Source organism: Cygnus olor, chromosome 3, assembly GCF_009769625.2.
Source record: "Cygnus olor isolate bCygOlo1 chromosome 3, bCygOlo1.pri.v2, whole genome shotgun sequence".
Taxonomy (NCBI): Eukaryota; Metazoa; Chordata; class Aves; order Anseriformes; family Anatidae; genus Cygnus; species Cygnus olor.
In genome coordinates, this window is record NC_049171.1 from 52,812,074 (window position 1) to 52,825,642 (window position 13,569).

The following is a 13,569-nucleotide window of genomic DNA, read 5'->3' on the forward strand; positions in this document are numbered from 1 at the left end:
CCGGTACGACTCAACAGTAGGGACGAAAACATTTATGGGTACGTGCTAGGGGAGCTGGAGAGGGTGATACGGGGTGACTGAGGCTGCAGCTCGTGGCATCCCGCGGGTGCTTTGGCTGGTGGAGACGGGCAGGTTTTTGGGACTCTGTCCCTTCCAGGGGCCGTCAGGCAGCGCCAACCTTATCTTCCCCCACTTATGGAAACATGCAGGGGGGGACAGGAGAGAGGAGGATCTCTCAGTAGCCTAATCTGATTAAACCGCGGGGCTGAAGATGGCTGGCTTTCTGCCCAGAGCCGAGAACGAACTCCGGAGGATTTGGAGCGAGCGATCCCCGTCTTCAGAAGCGTTCCTCGGGTACGGCACCACGCTCCGGTGGGCCTCCCCTGCGGACCTGTTAGACCGGGGCTGCCGAGGAACCCGGAGTAAACCGAGATGTTAAAAACTGCTGTTGGCAAAAGGACGGGTGCCTATAGACAGGGGGCCGGGCCCGCGGGGTCCCGGCTGCCGGTGCCCCCCGGGGCTGGGCGCCGCCGGTACCGGGGGTGGCGGCGCTGCCGCCGTCGCCCCCTGGCGGCCCCGGTGGCGCAGCGCAGGGGCGGGCGCAGCCACCCACGGCCCCGGGGGCTCCGCCGCGGCGGGCGGGGAACAAAGGGGGCGAGCGGCGGCGGCAGGAGGAGGAGGAGGAGGAGAAGGGGGGGGGGTCGCCAAGTGCCGCCACTTGGTAGCCCGTGCGCGGCACTGGCTGGCGGCGGCAGCCCGCCCCTCGCTGCATGGCAGCCCAGTGAGGGAGGAGCGGGCGAGGGTCCGGAGCCGCCGGCGGCGGCAGCAGCGCCCTCCCTCTCCTCCCTCCTCTCCTCCCCGCCTCCCTCCCCGCTCTCCTCCATCCCCGTCTCCTCCCTCCCCGGTGCCGCCGGGATGCGCCCCGCCGGCCGCTGAGGCGCAGCCCCGCCGCGATGCTGTCCCCGGAGCGCCACCGCCACCACCGCCACCCGCCGCCGCCGCAGCCGCCGCCGCCGCCGCGCCCCCCGCCGCAGCCCAACCATGTCGTGGCCACCATCGAGAACCTGCCGGCCGACGGAGGAGGCGGCGGCAGGGGCGGCATCTCCGCCTCCTCCTCCTCCAGCGTGCGCCAGAGGATCAGGAAAGTGCTGAACAGGTGAGGCGAGGGGGGCCGGCGAGCCCCGAGCCGCAGCCCGGGGAGGTCGCCCACAAGTTGCGGGGCGAGCCCCGGTGGCAGCCCAGCCTCCCCGAGCCTCCCCGGCCGGTGGTTTTGTTGCCCGGCTTCTCACCAGCCTGCGCCGCCGGGGGGCGAGGCGGCAGGAGCGGGGGGCCCCCGCCGGTGGTCCCGGCTGCGGGCGCGGAGGCGCCGCTGGAGCGGCGGGGGCCGCGGGGCGGGGGGCTGGAGGCAGGGGGGGTGCCCCGGCCGCACGACGACACGCAGGGAGCCTCGGCGTGCCGCGGGGCTTTGTGCTCGCCGCTTTGCCGCTTGGTTCTTCTGCGCGGCGTTTGGCCAGGGCTGGGGTTTTCACCGCAGCCTAACCGGTTGCGCTTCTCCGGAGGGAGCCTCCGAGCTCCTGCCCGAAAAGCCAGCCGAAGCCGCTCCGAGCTCCAGCTGAAGCCACCACTTTTGCCCGGTGACTTTTGCCGGTGAGCACCGCTGGGATGGTGCACACCGGTGTCGACATCTTTGCAACCTCTCTAGTTTTGGGTACACGCGGTACGGAGGAGCTGCTAAGAAAAAGCATCTGCTCTTCCACCTGGGTGTACTAGCTTTGGAAGTGAAGCTCCTTGACTCTTTCAGGCGTTAAAACATTAGGAAACTATCATCGTTTCTATCTCTGTTCCAAGTACCTGAAGGTATTCGTTTGATTGCTGGCAGACCGTTGCTATTATATGCAATTAATTACCTGTTACCACTCTAGGATGATCTCGGAAGCATCGGTAGGGGAGAAAATCTTTATCCTTTGTAAACTGAGCATGCGAAGGGTTGAAAAATAGTTGAAACAACTAGGAACTGCTTCAGCTCAGAAAAACTCAATCACTCGTTTTCTCAAATGTGTGTGTCTGCAACTGCCGGTGTAGTAAAATCCCCTCCATTCCTCAGCCCAAATGCCTGTGCCATGCTGGAAGTCCTTGCAGAATCCCATTATCCTTCCAGTCAGTCGTACCTGGGGTGTCTGTCAGTCCTGAGGTAAGACAAGGGCGGCAGGAGATGTATGAAGATGTGGAGAGGGGATCAGTAGAGAAGCAATAGGTAGCCGTGTCCGAGGGCAGTCACAGCGATCCCTGGGGAGCCATCCCAGCAGCTGCAATCCTCATGGATGGGGCGAGATGGATTAAAGCAAGGAGTTCAAGGAGTTATTGTGCCTATACTTATATATGACTCTTGGCCATATATCAAGAGTCAAATCAGTATTTGTTGGTACATATATGTGATTAAAATGATGATATCTAGCATTTTGTGGAAGGAGAAAAGGTGAAGTTTGAATCTCTATTCCTATTCTAATCTAGACCTCCTATCATGCCAAGGAGAACCCCAATGAAAAGTGGCTGCTGCCCAGCCACATTTTTACCAGCATGCTCGTTTCCCTACCTCAGACCTGAAATAGTGACATTTTTTGCCAAATTTACGTGATTTATGGAAGTAGAAGACTTATTATTGTGGAGTATTAAGGCAGACTTTTCTTTGTTTCAGAGAATCCTTAGCCCATCCCCAAGTCTGTATCAAGGGAAGTTTTGCCCAAGTGAGGTTTCCTTCAAATTTACATAGGAACTAAGGACTCTGCCCTGTGTATTATTGTGGCTTTCACACAGTAGTTCTGTTGGTACAGTGAAAGGAAACCTGACACAGTGTTTATATTTTCATCTTCTATGAAAACAATACCATGCAAATGTGTAAGGGGAAAGGAAGAAATACGTGTGCAATACACACAAAGAAGTTTATCAGGGTGTGTAGTGACAGGACAAGGGGTAACGGTTTTAAACGGAAAGAGGGGAGATTTAGATTAGATGTATGGAAGAAATTCTTTACTTGGAGGGTGGTGAGGCCCTGGTACAGGTTGCCCAGAGAAGCTATGGGTGCCCCATCCCTGGAGGTGTTCAAGGCCAGGCTGGATGGGGCTTTGGGCAACCTGGTCTGGTGGGAGGTGTCCCTGCCCATGGCAGGGGGTTGGGACTGGGTGGGCTTTAAGATCCCTTCCAACCCAAACCATTTTGTGATTTTATGTTTCTAAATGGGAGCCCAAGTATTGGCTTCTGCAATTAGTGTTTCTCTACTGGAGAAGTGTAGCACTGTCTCTGTGCTGCCTTTACTTTGTGTGCACCATTTGATTGAGACCTGTTTGTGAAAGGTTACTGGTAGACTCATTCAGTCGAGCTTCTTTTTTTTTTTTTTTTTTTTTTTTTTTTGCCGAAGTGGGGGTTCCTAGGACAGACAGACAGATGAAATAACAGGTTGACATCAGCTGGGGTTGCTGGAAACCTGTTTGCAACTGGTACGGTCAGAGAGGAAACATAGCAGGAGAATGGGGCAGACACTGGCAGGAACTGAGCATCGTTTCTCTCTCACTTTATATGTAGTAGCAGTTCAGTCACCCAGGCACTGGGTGATTCCTGAACTGCCTGCCAAGGCTTCTCTTAAAATTGCTTTACAAGCTATGAAAACTTATTTTAGCTTCACCTTCCAACCTCTCCTCCCTGTTCACTCAGTGGATTCCAAAACCTGGAGGAACCCCTCAGAGGTGTTTGAGAGAGAAGTAATGTGCTGAAAGCAGAGCTGGTTGGCTTCAAAGATGTAATTCGGTGATCAGAGCAAACGCTGCACTCTGAAAAGTTGGCCATGACAGAAAAAGTAAAACACAAAACCGAAGGGTCAGAATCAAAGAGGGCTGGAGATGCCAACGAAGCTGTGGGGTTTACTGGAATAGTTTGGATATCAGTTCTGAGCTGACAGTAACAGTAAAAAGGACCAGCTGTATTCTGAGCAAGCTGTTATCCTTGAAGTCTGAGAGGATGACTGAATGGCCATTGCATTAAGGGGAAACGTGGCGATTACATACTGAAAATATGTCCTTGGACCCATGACTCACACCTACGGTCCATGAAGCCCAGCTGCGGGGCCCTGCCCTATACCTGTTTTGTGGCATTTGCTCAGTGGCTGTCCCTGGCTGACCTTGCCCTGGTGTAGTGCAGGTGAGGGAAAGAATTACGTTGGCTGCTTGAGTGCTTGCTTGCTTCCCCCAGCCTCTGGGAAGCCAGAATTGGACTCCACCAACTTTGCTTGTAGAAGACCACTCCATAAGCGGTGACTCACCTGCTCCACGTTGCCTCCCACCTCTAGCAGGAAGCAAGGCAAAAAGGTGAAAACCATCCTGGTTAGAGCTCGGTGACTCTCTGTGCCACCTCTCCGGCACTTGTGCATTTTGGAGAGCGGCTTGTTCTGTCTGCCTGTGTTCTAGCACCGCGTGGTGGCTTGTCTCCCTTCCGTGTACGCGAGTGACCTGCAGGGCGAAGAGCAGAGAATCACCCTTCTCCTTCCCCCCATAAAACATTCCCTGTGGTCCCAGAAGCCTTTTTCACTAATTTACAAGCCAATCTCATGTTGAAAAGGCTGGTTATCACCAGAGGGGAATTGGATGGAGCATAAACATAGCTGAATCTTGGGGGGAATAGGTTGCTAAATGGTCTTCTTGGGGGATTCTTGCAAATTATTTATCTAAAAGTAAGCCAAAAAATGGGTTAGCTGCTTATACGTGGACAGGATCTTTGTAGTCCTACACAACAGGACAAGGAGTGAAAAAGAAGTTCTTGCAAGAAAAATGAGTGAGAACCTCTAGACACTATGTCAAAGTTATTGAACCTAAGTAAATAGGACTGCTCTGGGAAACAGCAAATACTACAGCCAAGTCAATGAACTCAGGTCTCCAAAGTCACGTCTAACGTCCCTGTTATTGTGCTGCTTCCCCTGGCGAGGACTTTTCTAGAAAGCTGGATGGCATGTACATTTTCCTGGGCTTGCCTGCCTCTGTCTTCTAGTACATTTGCGAGGAATAGTTGCGATAAAATCTAGCCGTGGCATATCTTGTTGTTGCAAGGATGTCTTTGTGTACTTTTTTTTGCTATTTGTAAATGGGACTTTGCAGTTTTCAAAAGTTTCCTAAAAATCATATCAGAATATTAGAGACATAGTTAACTTGCTATCAGGAAATGGAGTAAGTGTGATTTCAGGCACTCAGTGCCGTGCTATCCTTTCCATAGCTTTGTGGCTGTGTTTGTTCTCTGCTCTCATGAATGGCGGAAGCTTTCTCTGGAGCAGTGTTAGTCTCCCTCTACTTCTCTGCCCACTTATTCACTTTATCAGATAAATTTCAGCCTTGGCCATAAAGCTACTGTAGGTCTAATTACCACTACCTTTCTTAAAAGAAGGAAGAAAAAATAGTGCTGTTAATAAACACAATTCATTAAATGAGGCAATGATTTATTTTATTGCCAAAATGAAGAAAATGCAATGAATAAAAGCAATTTAGGTATCATTTGATTCTTCTCATCAGAAAGCCCAGCTGTTCAGGTACAGTCTGAGTAAAATTTTGCCTTTTTAGTATGTTATGGGCCCAATTCATCCCTTGTAAGGGAGCTGAGGAAGAATTTGGCCCGCTAGCTGACTAAATTTGAACTTGAACTGCGTGTAAGGCTACTAACTCTTCAGAGATGAGAGCTGTTTAAATTACATTGCGAGTTTCAAAAGCTATAACCCAGTGATTTTTTTCCTTCTAATAATGCATACCCACATAGTAAATCTGATAGAGGGAGTTTATGTACTAAAAAAAAAAAGAAATTGAGGCAACATATTTCATTGCCCTAAAGCAGTAACATCTTTCAGTTGACTGATCAGAGAGGCAAACAAACCAAATAATTTATGGCATTTTTTCCTTAATGAAAAGCAAGTCAAAGATCAAATATATCATTTCTGGAATCCCAGTAAGAGTGAGTATTCATAACCTTCAGTTACTTTGCTTTCTTCATCAAAACAAAAGGATTGGCTTCCTTGGAGACTTTTGCTTTTATAAAGTACAAATAACTTCTCAAAGTCTACCCAGAGTAACGGTAGCTGTAGAAGAATGAATCTGAGCCCAATTCAAACAGCTGTAGCTCTGCTTTTAGGTAAAAATATTTATACCATTTCAAAGTAAGTCAAAGAAAATGAGTTCAGAGCGTAGATAAAGCAACTAGGTTGGCATTCTTGTACCAGTTAATTTTATTCTTTTTGGTGGGGGGAGTGGGAGGTCATATCTGCCTTTGGAAAGCACCCTTTCAGAGCAGAGCAGTATAAAATTCAAGCAATAAAAAAATGTCCAGTGTTTCCTGTTCTCATTAGTTTATTTGTAATCACCATTTTGAAAGCAATAGACCCCTGTGGATTAGCTACGATCCCAATAATTTGGGTGCAAAAGGGCAATACCTGTATAAAGGGAGGAAAAGATGCTTTTCCTCACCCCCTCCAAACAACTTACTTCTGTGAATGCACACTTATTGGCATGCCATAGCACACTTAAAATGCTTTGAGTTAGGAATGAAGATGAGATAACGCTTTCATGTTGCTGCTGTAACAGGTGCTGGAAGTCTGTTCAAGTACAGTTTCAAAGTGTCTGAGCATGGTTTCGTACCAGGTTTCAGAATTAAAGTCCCACAGCTCTGTTCCCCCCGCCTTTCTTTTGTTCCTGGGAATTTGTACCTTGCGAGATGCAAGCCTTGTCAGTCCCAGTCTGAAATGGGAACTGTTTGAAGTGTGGGGATTGAATATGATGAGTGCGCTGTCATCTAAAATCAAAAGCCCACGTGATGATTGGGAAGAGACTTTTCCTAGGACGTTCGACTTGGCTACGTGGGTTTCATCTGTCTACCTCCGGCATTCAGAAGGCCTGTACTTACTGGGTGCCTGTTGGTAAGTGGGAATTTCTGACACTGGCTGTACCGCAGGCTTTGGGAAGGGGTTACTGCCTCTTGAACCAGGGGGGTTTCAAAAGAGCAGCGCTGTAAATGGCTCCATAGAGGAAGCTGGAGGAATGGACAGAGTGGCTCTTATGGGATGGACAGAGCAGCTTTAATGTGCTAATGAGGGGAAGGCCAGATGCCAGCAGTGATCAGAAGGGCTCTTTGTGGCTCCCTCTCCTTTGAGATGGCTGGAGTCTCTGTCCTTATCGCTGCTGTTTCTGCAGGCAGAGGGAAACACTGGGGCTATTACTGAGGTGTTCCCTTCCTTTAAGTCAGCAGATAGCCTTACAAATCAGCACTTGAATACTGATTAGGGCTAATTACCAAGAAAGCTTAGGAAAATGAACTTGCTGAAGAAGCTTGAGTGTAAGAAACTGCAAAAATCACCCCCCCAAACCCAACAGCGAGAAAACCCATGCTCAAAGGCTTGTGAGCTGAGCTTGAACTCAGCTGAAATCACTTGTTGCGAGAACAGCTGTGTGGGGACTCATAAATTGCTATGACTGTAAAGTGTGTAAGTGTTGGTGGTTGTGAAATTCATGTTGTTAACCACCTAATCTACCTGTCTCTGCTTATTTATGTCTGTCATCTGTCTCTAAGGGATTTTTTTTCTGAAAACATGCTGGTTTTGAGGCTTGCGTTTCAGCTTTCTTTGCCTTGGTTTCTCTCATGCTTTAAGAAAACATTGCTTCAATACATATTCCCTTCCCATCTTTTTTCTCAGAGGCACCAAAAGACTCAAGTGGGCGGTTTGACTTGCATGCATCACATCCTCCCTAGTGTGGTTTGAACTGAAGGGCAGGAGATGGAGGGGACGTTGCCCACAGCCTCTGTGCTCTGCGAGAGGGCCTGTGCAGCAGCGCTGTGCTGTACATCTGCAGGGACAGTGCGTGCTTTCTGAGACGTGTCATGGTACACGCACAGAGTTAGCCAAATGATTTCCTACACTGGGTAGATGACACCAGATCTCACCATAAAGATCCATCAAAAAATGACATCAAGTTGATACCATTGTGAAAAACTGGCACTTACTAAGCCAACCTTCCATTTGTAGCAGGTGCAGTCGTTTCAGTCCTTAGTTTCAGTGCCTTATTGGTGTGCTGGTCAGTTATTTACTCTCCCTTTTCCTGTAGAGATGCAGGAGGCTGTGCTCCAGCTTCAGATAGGTCTGAGTTGAGACAGAGTGTGGTGGTGCACAGGGGCTTAAGAGCTGGATGGGGAATCCTCTCTTTTGCTATAACTTTTTTTTTTCATGTCAGAAAATGTAGATGAGTCAAAACCTGGTTAAGAAGGATAAGATTTTCTCAAGACTGTGTGTTCAGGAAACCTTCTGTTGTCCAGACTAGATTTTTTGGATAGAAAGCGAGCAAGACTTCATAGTAATCTGTTGACGGGACTACTTACATAGGAGATCAGATTTAACTCTGCTTTGCCACATCCCTGAGGGCTGCCGTGGATGCCTGTGAGATTCTCTTTGGATGAAAGTCTTGGTCTTGTCCTAGCATAAAATGGGAGAAGTTTAGAAGTTTAGAACCTGAAGATGCTTTTTTGCCTAGCTCATCTCCCAGGGTATTTCAGGTTTCAAGGTGTTCATTTACAAAAGCACACCGTACGTGAAGCAGATTGCTGCATCACCAATACAGATAAATGAGGTAATTTATGTCCAGCAGCAAGACCATAAATATCACCTCTGGAGCCCTAATGTTAATTGTGACCTGTAAAGCAGTATTAGCTGAATACAGAACAAAACTGAAATCTGAAATATTTATAGTGACGGCTATTAGCTTACTTGACTCTCTCTAGTATTCATTTATCAAAGAAAATGTTGCATGCGTGTCCAGAAACCTGCTTTACCATATCTTATGAGGCTGCGTTGGTTTTAAAATGGTGCAATCTCTGTGCCATGTTCATTCTCATTACTTTGTCTCACCTGGCACATATTTTGATGTGAAGCTGCCGATGGGGTGGGGGGATAGGTACATGGCTTGTGCTTCCTGCTCTCATGCCTCTTTATTCAGTTCATCTCAGAGGAAGAGTTTCAGCAGTGAGCTCCTGTATCTCTCTAACCTAATAGCTAAAATCCTAATTCTTAATGTACTACTAGGCTTGGAGCTGCTAGCTCAAGTCCTTTCAGCCAAAGAAGTTCATGGGCCAAAGGAATGCTGTGGCTACAAGGTAAAAGCGAGGGAGACATCTCTGCCTTTTTTTGAAGAAAGGAGACGGATGGATGTCTAACACCAAGAGTACCTTCGAGGTTGTGAATCACAGACAGGGGAGGCGTGAGGTTAGTCACTGACAGGTAGGAGCCTAATGTTCCCGGAGGGGTAAGGCATAAGGTGTACCCAACCCTTTGCTTTCTGGTGTTTACCCAGATTTGGATCCACTTAGGTTGTCCACCTAGGTGGCACTGCAGCTGTCCCAGGATGCAGTATTCTTTTGCATGGCTCTGTGCTTTTCCACCTGTCCCATGATGATGAGATAAATGCTGGAAAATACTTAATAACATCGAATTAATTATGCTGTGATTATTCTAAGTCCAGATATTTTACGGAGATTAAATATCTCTGTCTATCATCTTCTGGATGTGGCTTCCAGAACCATGGGACTATTTACTTTCTGAAATCTCTTCTTACTAGAAGCTGAGAGCCATAATGAAACAGAGCAGGTGTTTCTTTCCTGTTGCTTCTCTCTTTTTCTCTTTCTCCTACAGACACAAAATACGTTTGATGATGTTCTTTTAGCTCCCCGCTGCCAGTATATTCAGGCCTGTAGGGGCTGTTCCAGGTAGATTGAAAGTGAGCAAGGACAGCAAAAAGCGAGTAGGTTGGGATGAGCTGAGCAGGGAGCTGGAAAATATTTTAATGGTTATGGGATTTGATACTTGAAGGAAATAAAACTTTAATATTGTAGATATAATTTTCATCAGGCTGGAAATGAGGATTAATACTGTCAGGCAGAAAATATTTCCAAGCTTCATCTAACTTGGTAGGGAAAAAGCCAGCACCCACAAAGTAGCACAAGTTTTCCTGTGCAGTTGTATTGTGCCATGCGACATAGTGGTCACAGGTAGACCTCTCTTCTGCATTTTCAGATTGGCTGCTTGATAGCTCATCCTTCTGCAAGAAGTTTCAGTCTCTCTGTCTCCAGGGAATTAACTCTTCAGTAATGGCAGGTACAACAGATCTGATTGGAGTGTCTCCTTTTCCTGCTCAATCTACCTGAGCTACACAGGAAACTTCCAGTCAAATTTGGGATACCTGACACACACTGCTAGGGGTGCTTTGTAGAAAAAGGGCTGTTTTTCTGGAATTTGTATTTGCAGAAGTGAGGCCCAGTTCCTTCCATAGTGGGTGACGCCTGTACGTGGCCCTGGATACCTTGGGCTGTTGCCTCCTTTTCAGGTTCTTCTACCAAAGCTGCTTTGCTTTGACTTAGCACTCACCAGCACTTTTTTTGACAGTATACTTCAGTGGTTTTTTGGGTCTGCTTTGCAGGGAGGTGGTCATGTCTTTGAAGAGATTCAGTAGAATGTAAATGTCAATAGGTGCTTAGAGGACTTAGTCTAGAAGCAGAGGGACAAGGTGGTGTGCTGGTTTTAGTATGTGTATGAAAGTACTGGCTACTGGTATTGAAAAGGCAAATTCAGGTTTTCTGTCATTTAAATAAAAAGGTGACAGTAACTGTCAAGTGGTGGAATGCACTCGAGTAGATAGGCAGACTGGTCAGCGAGGGGTGCAGTGCAAGGCAGGTAGTTGGAAGGTTGCTAGAAGTGGAAGAGTTGTGCTGCATCTCCATCAACCAAGCAAAATATCTGGGATTCAAAGTTTCTCCTGTTCTAAACAGGTTAAGACATCAGAGTTTAAGACATCAAGTAATTCCTTAATAATTCACTTGGAAAAAGAGCTGTGTTTGTGTGTGTGTAAGCATGTGACATCTTTTAAGACAAATTACAGAAGTTGCCCAGTTTAACATCTGTTACAAATAAATAAATTCTAGCATGTTCTATCTCATAGAAAAGTTTTTGTTAGATTTGATGTGTGAAAGTGTTCATGCTTATGGATTTGGTAAACATGACCATGTTTATAGAACTCATTATTAATCAGGTAGATTAATTTATTAGATTTATTCCTGTACATTTACAACCTATAGATGTATTGAGACATGAGCCCACAGAATCAATAACCACTCTTCATATTTATGAATGGTCTTACTACATCCAAAATACTGTTACACTTGAGAGTATTTAGCTGCAATTTATTTTGAAGTATACAAACTATCTTACAGTTTCAAGTTTGTTGTTTTTTCTTCATCCTTTAACAATTTGTTATATTTTTTCACATGTTTGTGGGCTCTATTTTAGCAAAATACCATATGTCAAGCAACAACAAAGTCATGACCATACTCTGGTCAAAGGGACTGTTCAGCAACTTAAGATGCTTGCAAGGTTAGGGCTGTGAGACCAGGCCCAATCTTTAAGACACATTTTGGCTGCCTTCCTGCATAGTGGATCAAAAGCAGGAGAGAAAACAAGTTATAAATTTAACTTACAACTCAGTCGCCTGTAAAGTATCCTATATTTGCATGTTTTTCTTTGAGAAGCAGCCATGTGTGCATTTATCTTTCAGGAGCAGTGGTGTTTGTTTAGGAAGCAATAACATGCACTTCTGCAAAGACTGGATGAAATGGATAACTGATGCAAGGCAAGAAGGGAAGGAATATTGCTTGTTTCCAGAGCACCACTCTTAGATGCAACCTGCTGAAGCCTAGCAGTGTGAAGTACACACTGGTACACAGAACTGACTTTAGGGAGGCAGGCTGGTCTAATATGGCCATGTGTTACCATTGCAGTTATGGTAGTACTTGGATGTATCATCCTTCCTTCATTCGGATGAGCTGGAAAGGTTCTGTAACTGTAGGGAAGAGAATTAAGGAGATCAGTTGACCTCAGGCCAGCCTTCAAATCCAGTCTGCAGACGCTCACAAAATGTTTGTGGAAGAATCTCCAACAGCTGACAGAGTTATAGAGAGAACTTTCACCCAGTGGTCTGTAAGGTGAAGCTCCTTAAAACTAACTCTCCTCCAGCCAGCCTTTATTTTCTAGCAGGAGTTGCTGTATCTGCTGTTAATCTGACCACTTAGTGATCTGCACTCACTGTTGCTGCTGTAGCTGGAGTGTAATGATCTGCATCTTTTTGACTGTGCTTGACTAAAAGGTACAGGAGAGTTGGTGGAAGAAAGCAGTTCAACCAACCCTTTGCACTGATGGGCAGGGAGGGGTGGGCTTTTGCCTTTTCTGCTTTCAGGAAAAGCTTGTATTGCAGCAGGCAATGAGGGGAAATCCTGTCTTCTGAAAGGCTCGGGGAGAAGTTACATACAGCAGCTGCTGATTTACTGTCCAGGATTGGACATCAATTGTTTTTTTGGCCTTGGGCAAATCTCTTAACCTCTCTGGGTCTGGTTCAGAATCTGTAAAATGAGATAATTAAACTTAACTACCTGGAAGAGTTGTTGATTATTTAATGCTTGTAAAATGCTATACAGCACTATAAAATACAGTGTAAGTGCTCAGTAGCACTCGGAAGCAGCTGGGCTGCAGTTCCTCTAGTGTTTCTGGAACTTTATGGGCAAGCTTTGGCCAGAAAACAAAATGATCAATGCGCGTGGTTCACGTAGGCTTTGGGAGACAATAGGGTGACATCTTCTCAAAGGCAGCTGATGTTGCTGAGCTACCTCCTGACAGAGGACCAAGGGAGGTCTCCAGAGAGCCCCGGCCTTGGTCTGGGCTGAGGCTATGGCTGCTGAGGGTTGCTGTGGCAGGTAGCGCGACCACTCCTTGCCCCGCTGCCGGCTGCTTGGTCTCGCTCTCCTCCCCTGCCTCTTACTGCTTTGTAACGCTGGTGGAGCAGTTTGCATGGAGAATCGGGTTGGTGATCTGATCCAGATGGGGAAAAAAGTGGAAATAAGTTTATGTTGGTGGTGGTTTGCTTTTCTGGATGGATCGTCTCTGTGTGCAGTTGTTTGCGTGGCTACAAACACATGGGCTAGTGTGGTGGTTTCACCCTGCTGGGCAGCTGAACTCCACCACAACTGCTCTCTCACTCCCCCTTCTCAAAGGAAAAGGGGGAGAAAATACAATGGAAAAGGGCTCAGGGGATGAGATAAGGACAGGGAGATCACAAAATCAAACATGGGCAAAACAGACTCGGCATAGGGTTAGATTAAACTCTGATGATGCTGCCATCACAGGGGTTTGAAGGTGTGACAGGAGCTAGTGAGCTAACTTTCTTTCCTGCTTCTGGAGATGTGTTACGCTGGTTTCTTTGGAGGTGTGCGTATGGCAGCATAAGAGAGATCGTTTGGTGAAGAGCTGATCCCAGCAGAAGCTTGCCATGCTGCATGTCACGCTGGTTGTGAAACTGCTGACGGGGGAGTGAGCAGAGCCACGTGATGGAGATGGGCCTGCAATAATTCCTGAGAACTGCATCTTGCCACTATTGTTTGGGATGCTTATGATGTATGTGATCAATGTATGTGCACACACAGATATTGATTTGGTTTTGTAGGAGACTGTAAAAAGCT

The 13,569-nt window shown here is 47.1% G+C and overlaps 1 protein-coding gene across 1 annotated transcript in view; it reads left to right on the top strand.

Moving 5' to 3' along the window:
• The first annotated feature begins 659 nt into the window (after positions 1–659).
• The window catches only part of SLC35F1 (solute carrier family 35 member F1), a 248,675-nt gene continuing 235,765 nt past the window's right edge, over positions 660–13,569 (top strand). Inside the window, exon 1 of the mRNA XM_040552702.1 lies at positions 660–1,156. Coding sequence (XP_040408636.1) covers positions 954–1,156 — 203 coding nt within the window. The 5' untranslated portion in view covers positions 660–953. The remainder of the gene's footprint in view (positions 1,157–13,569) is intronic.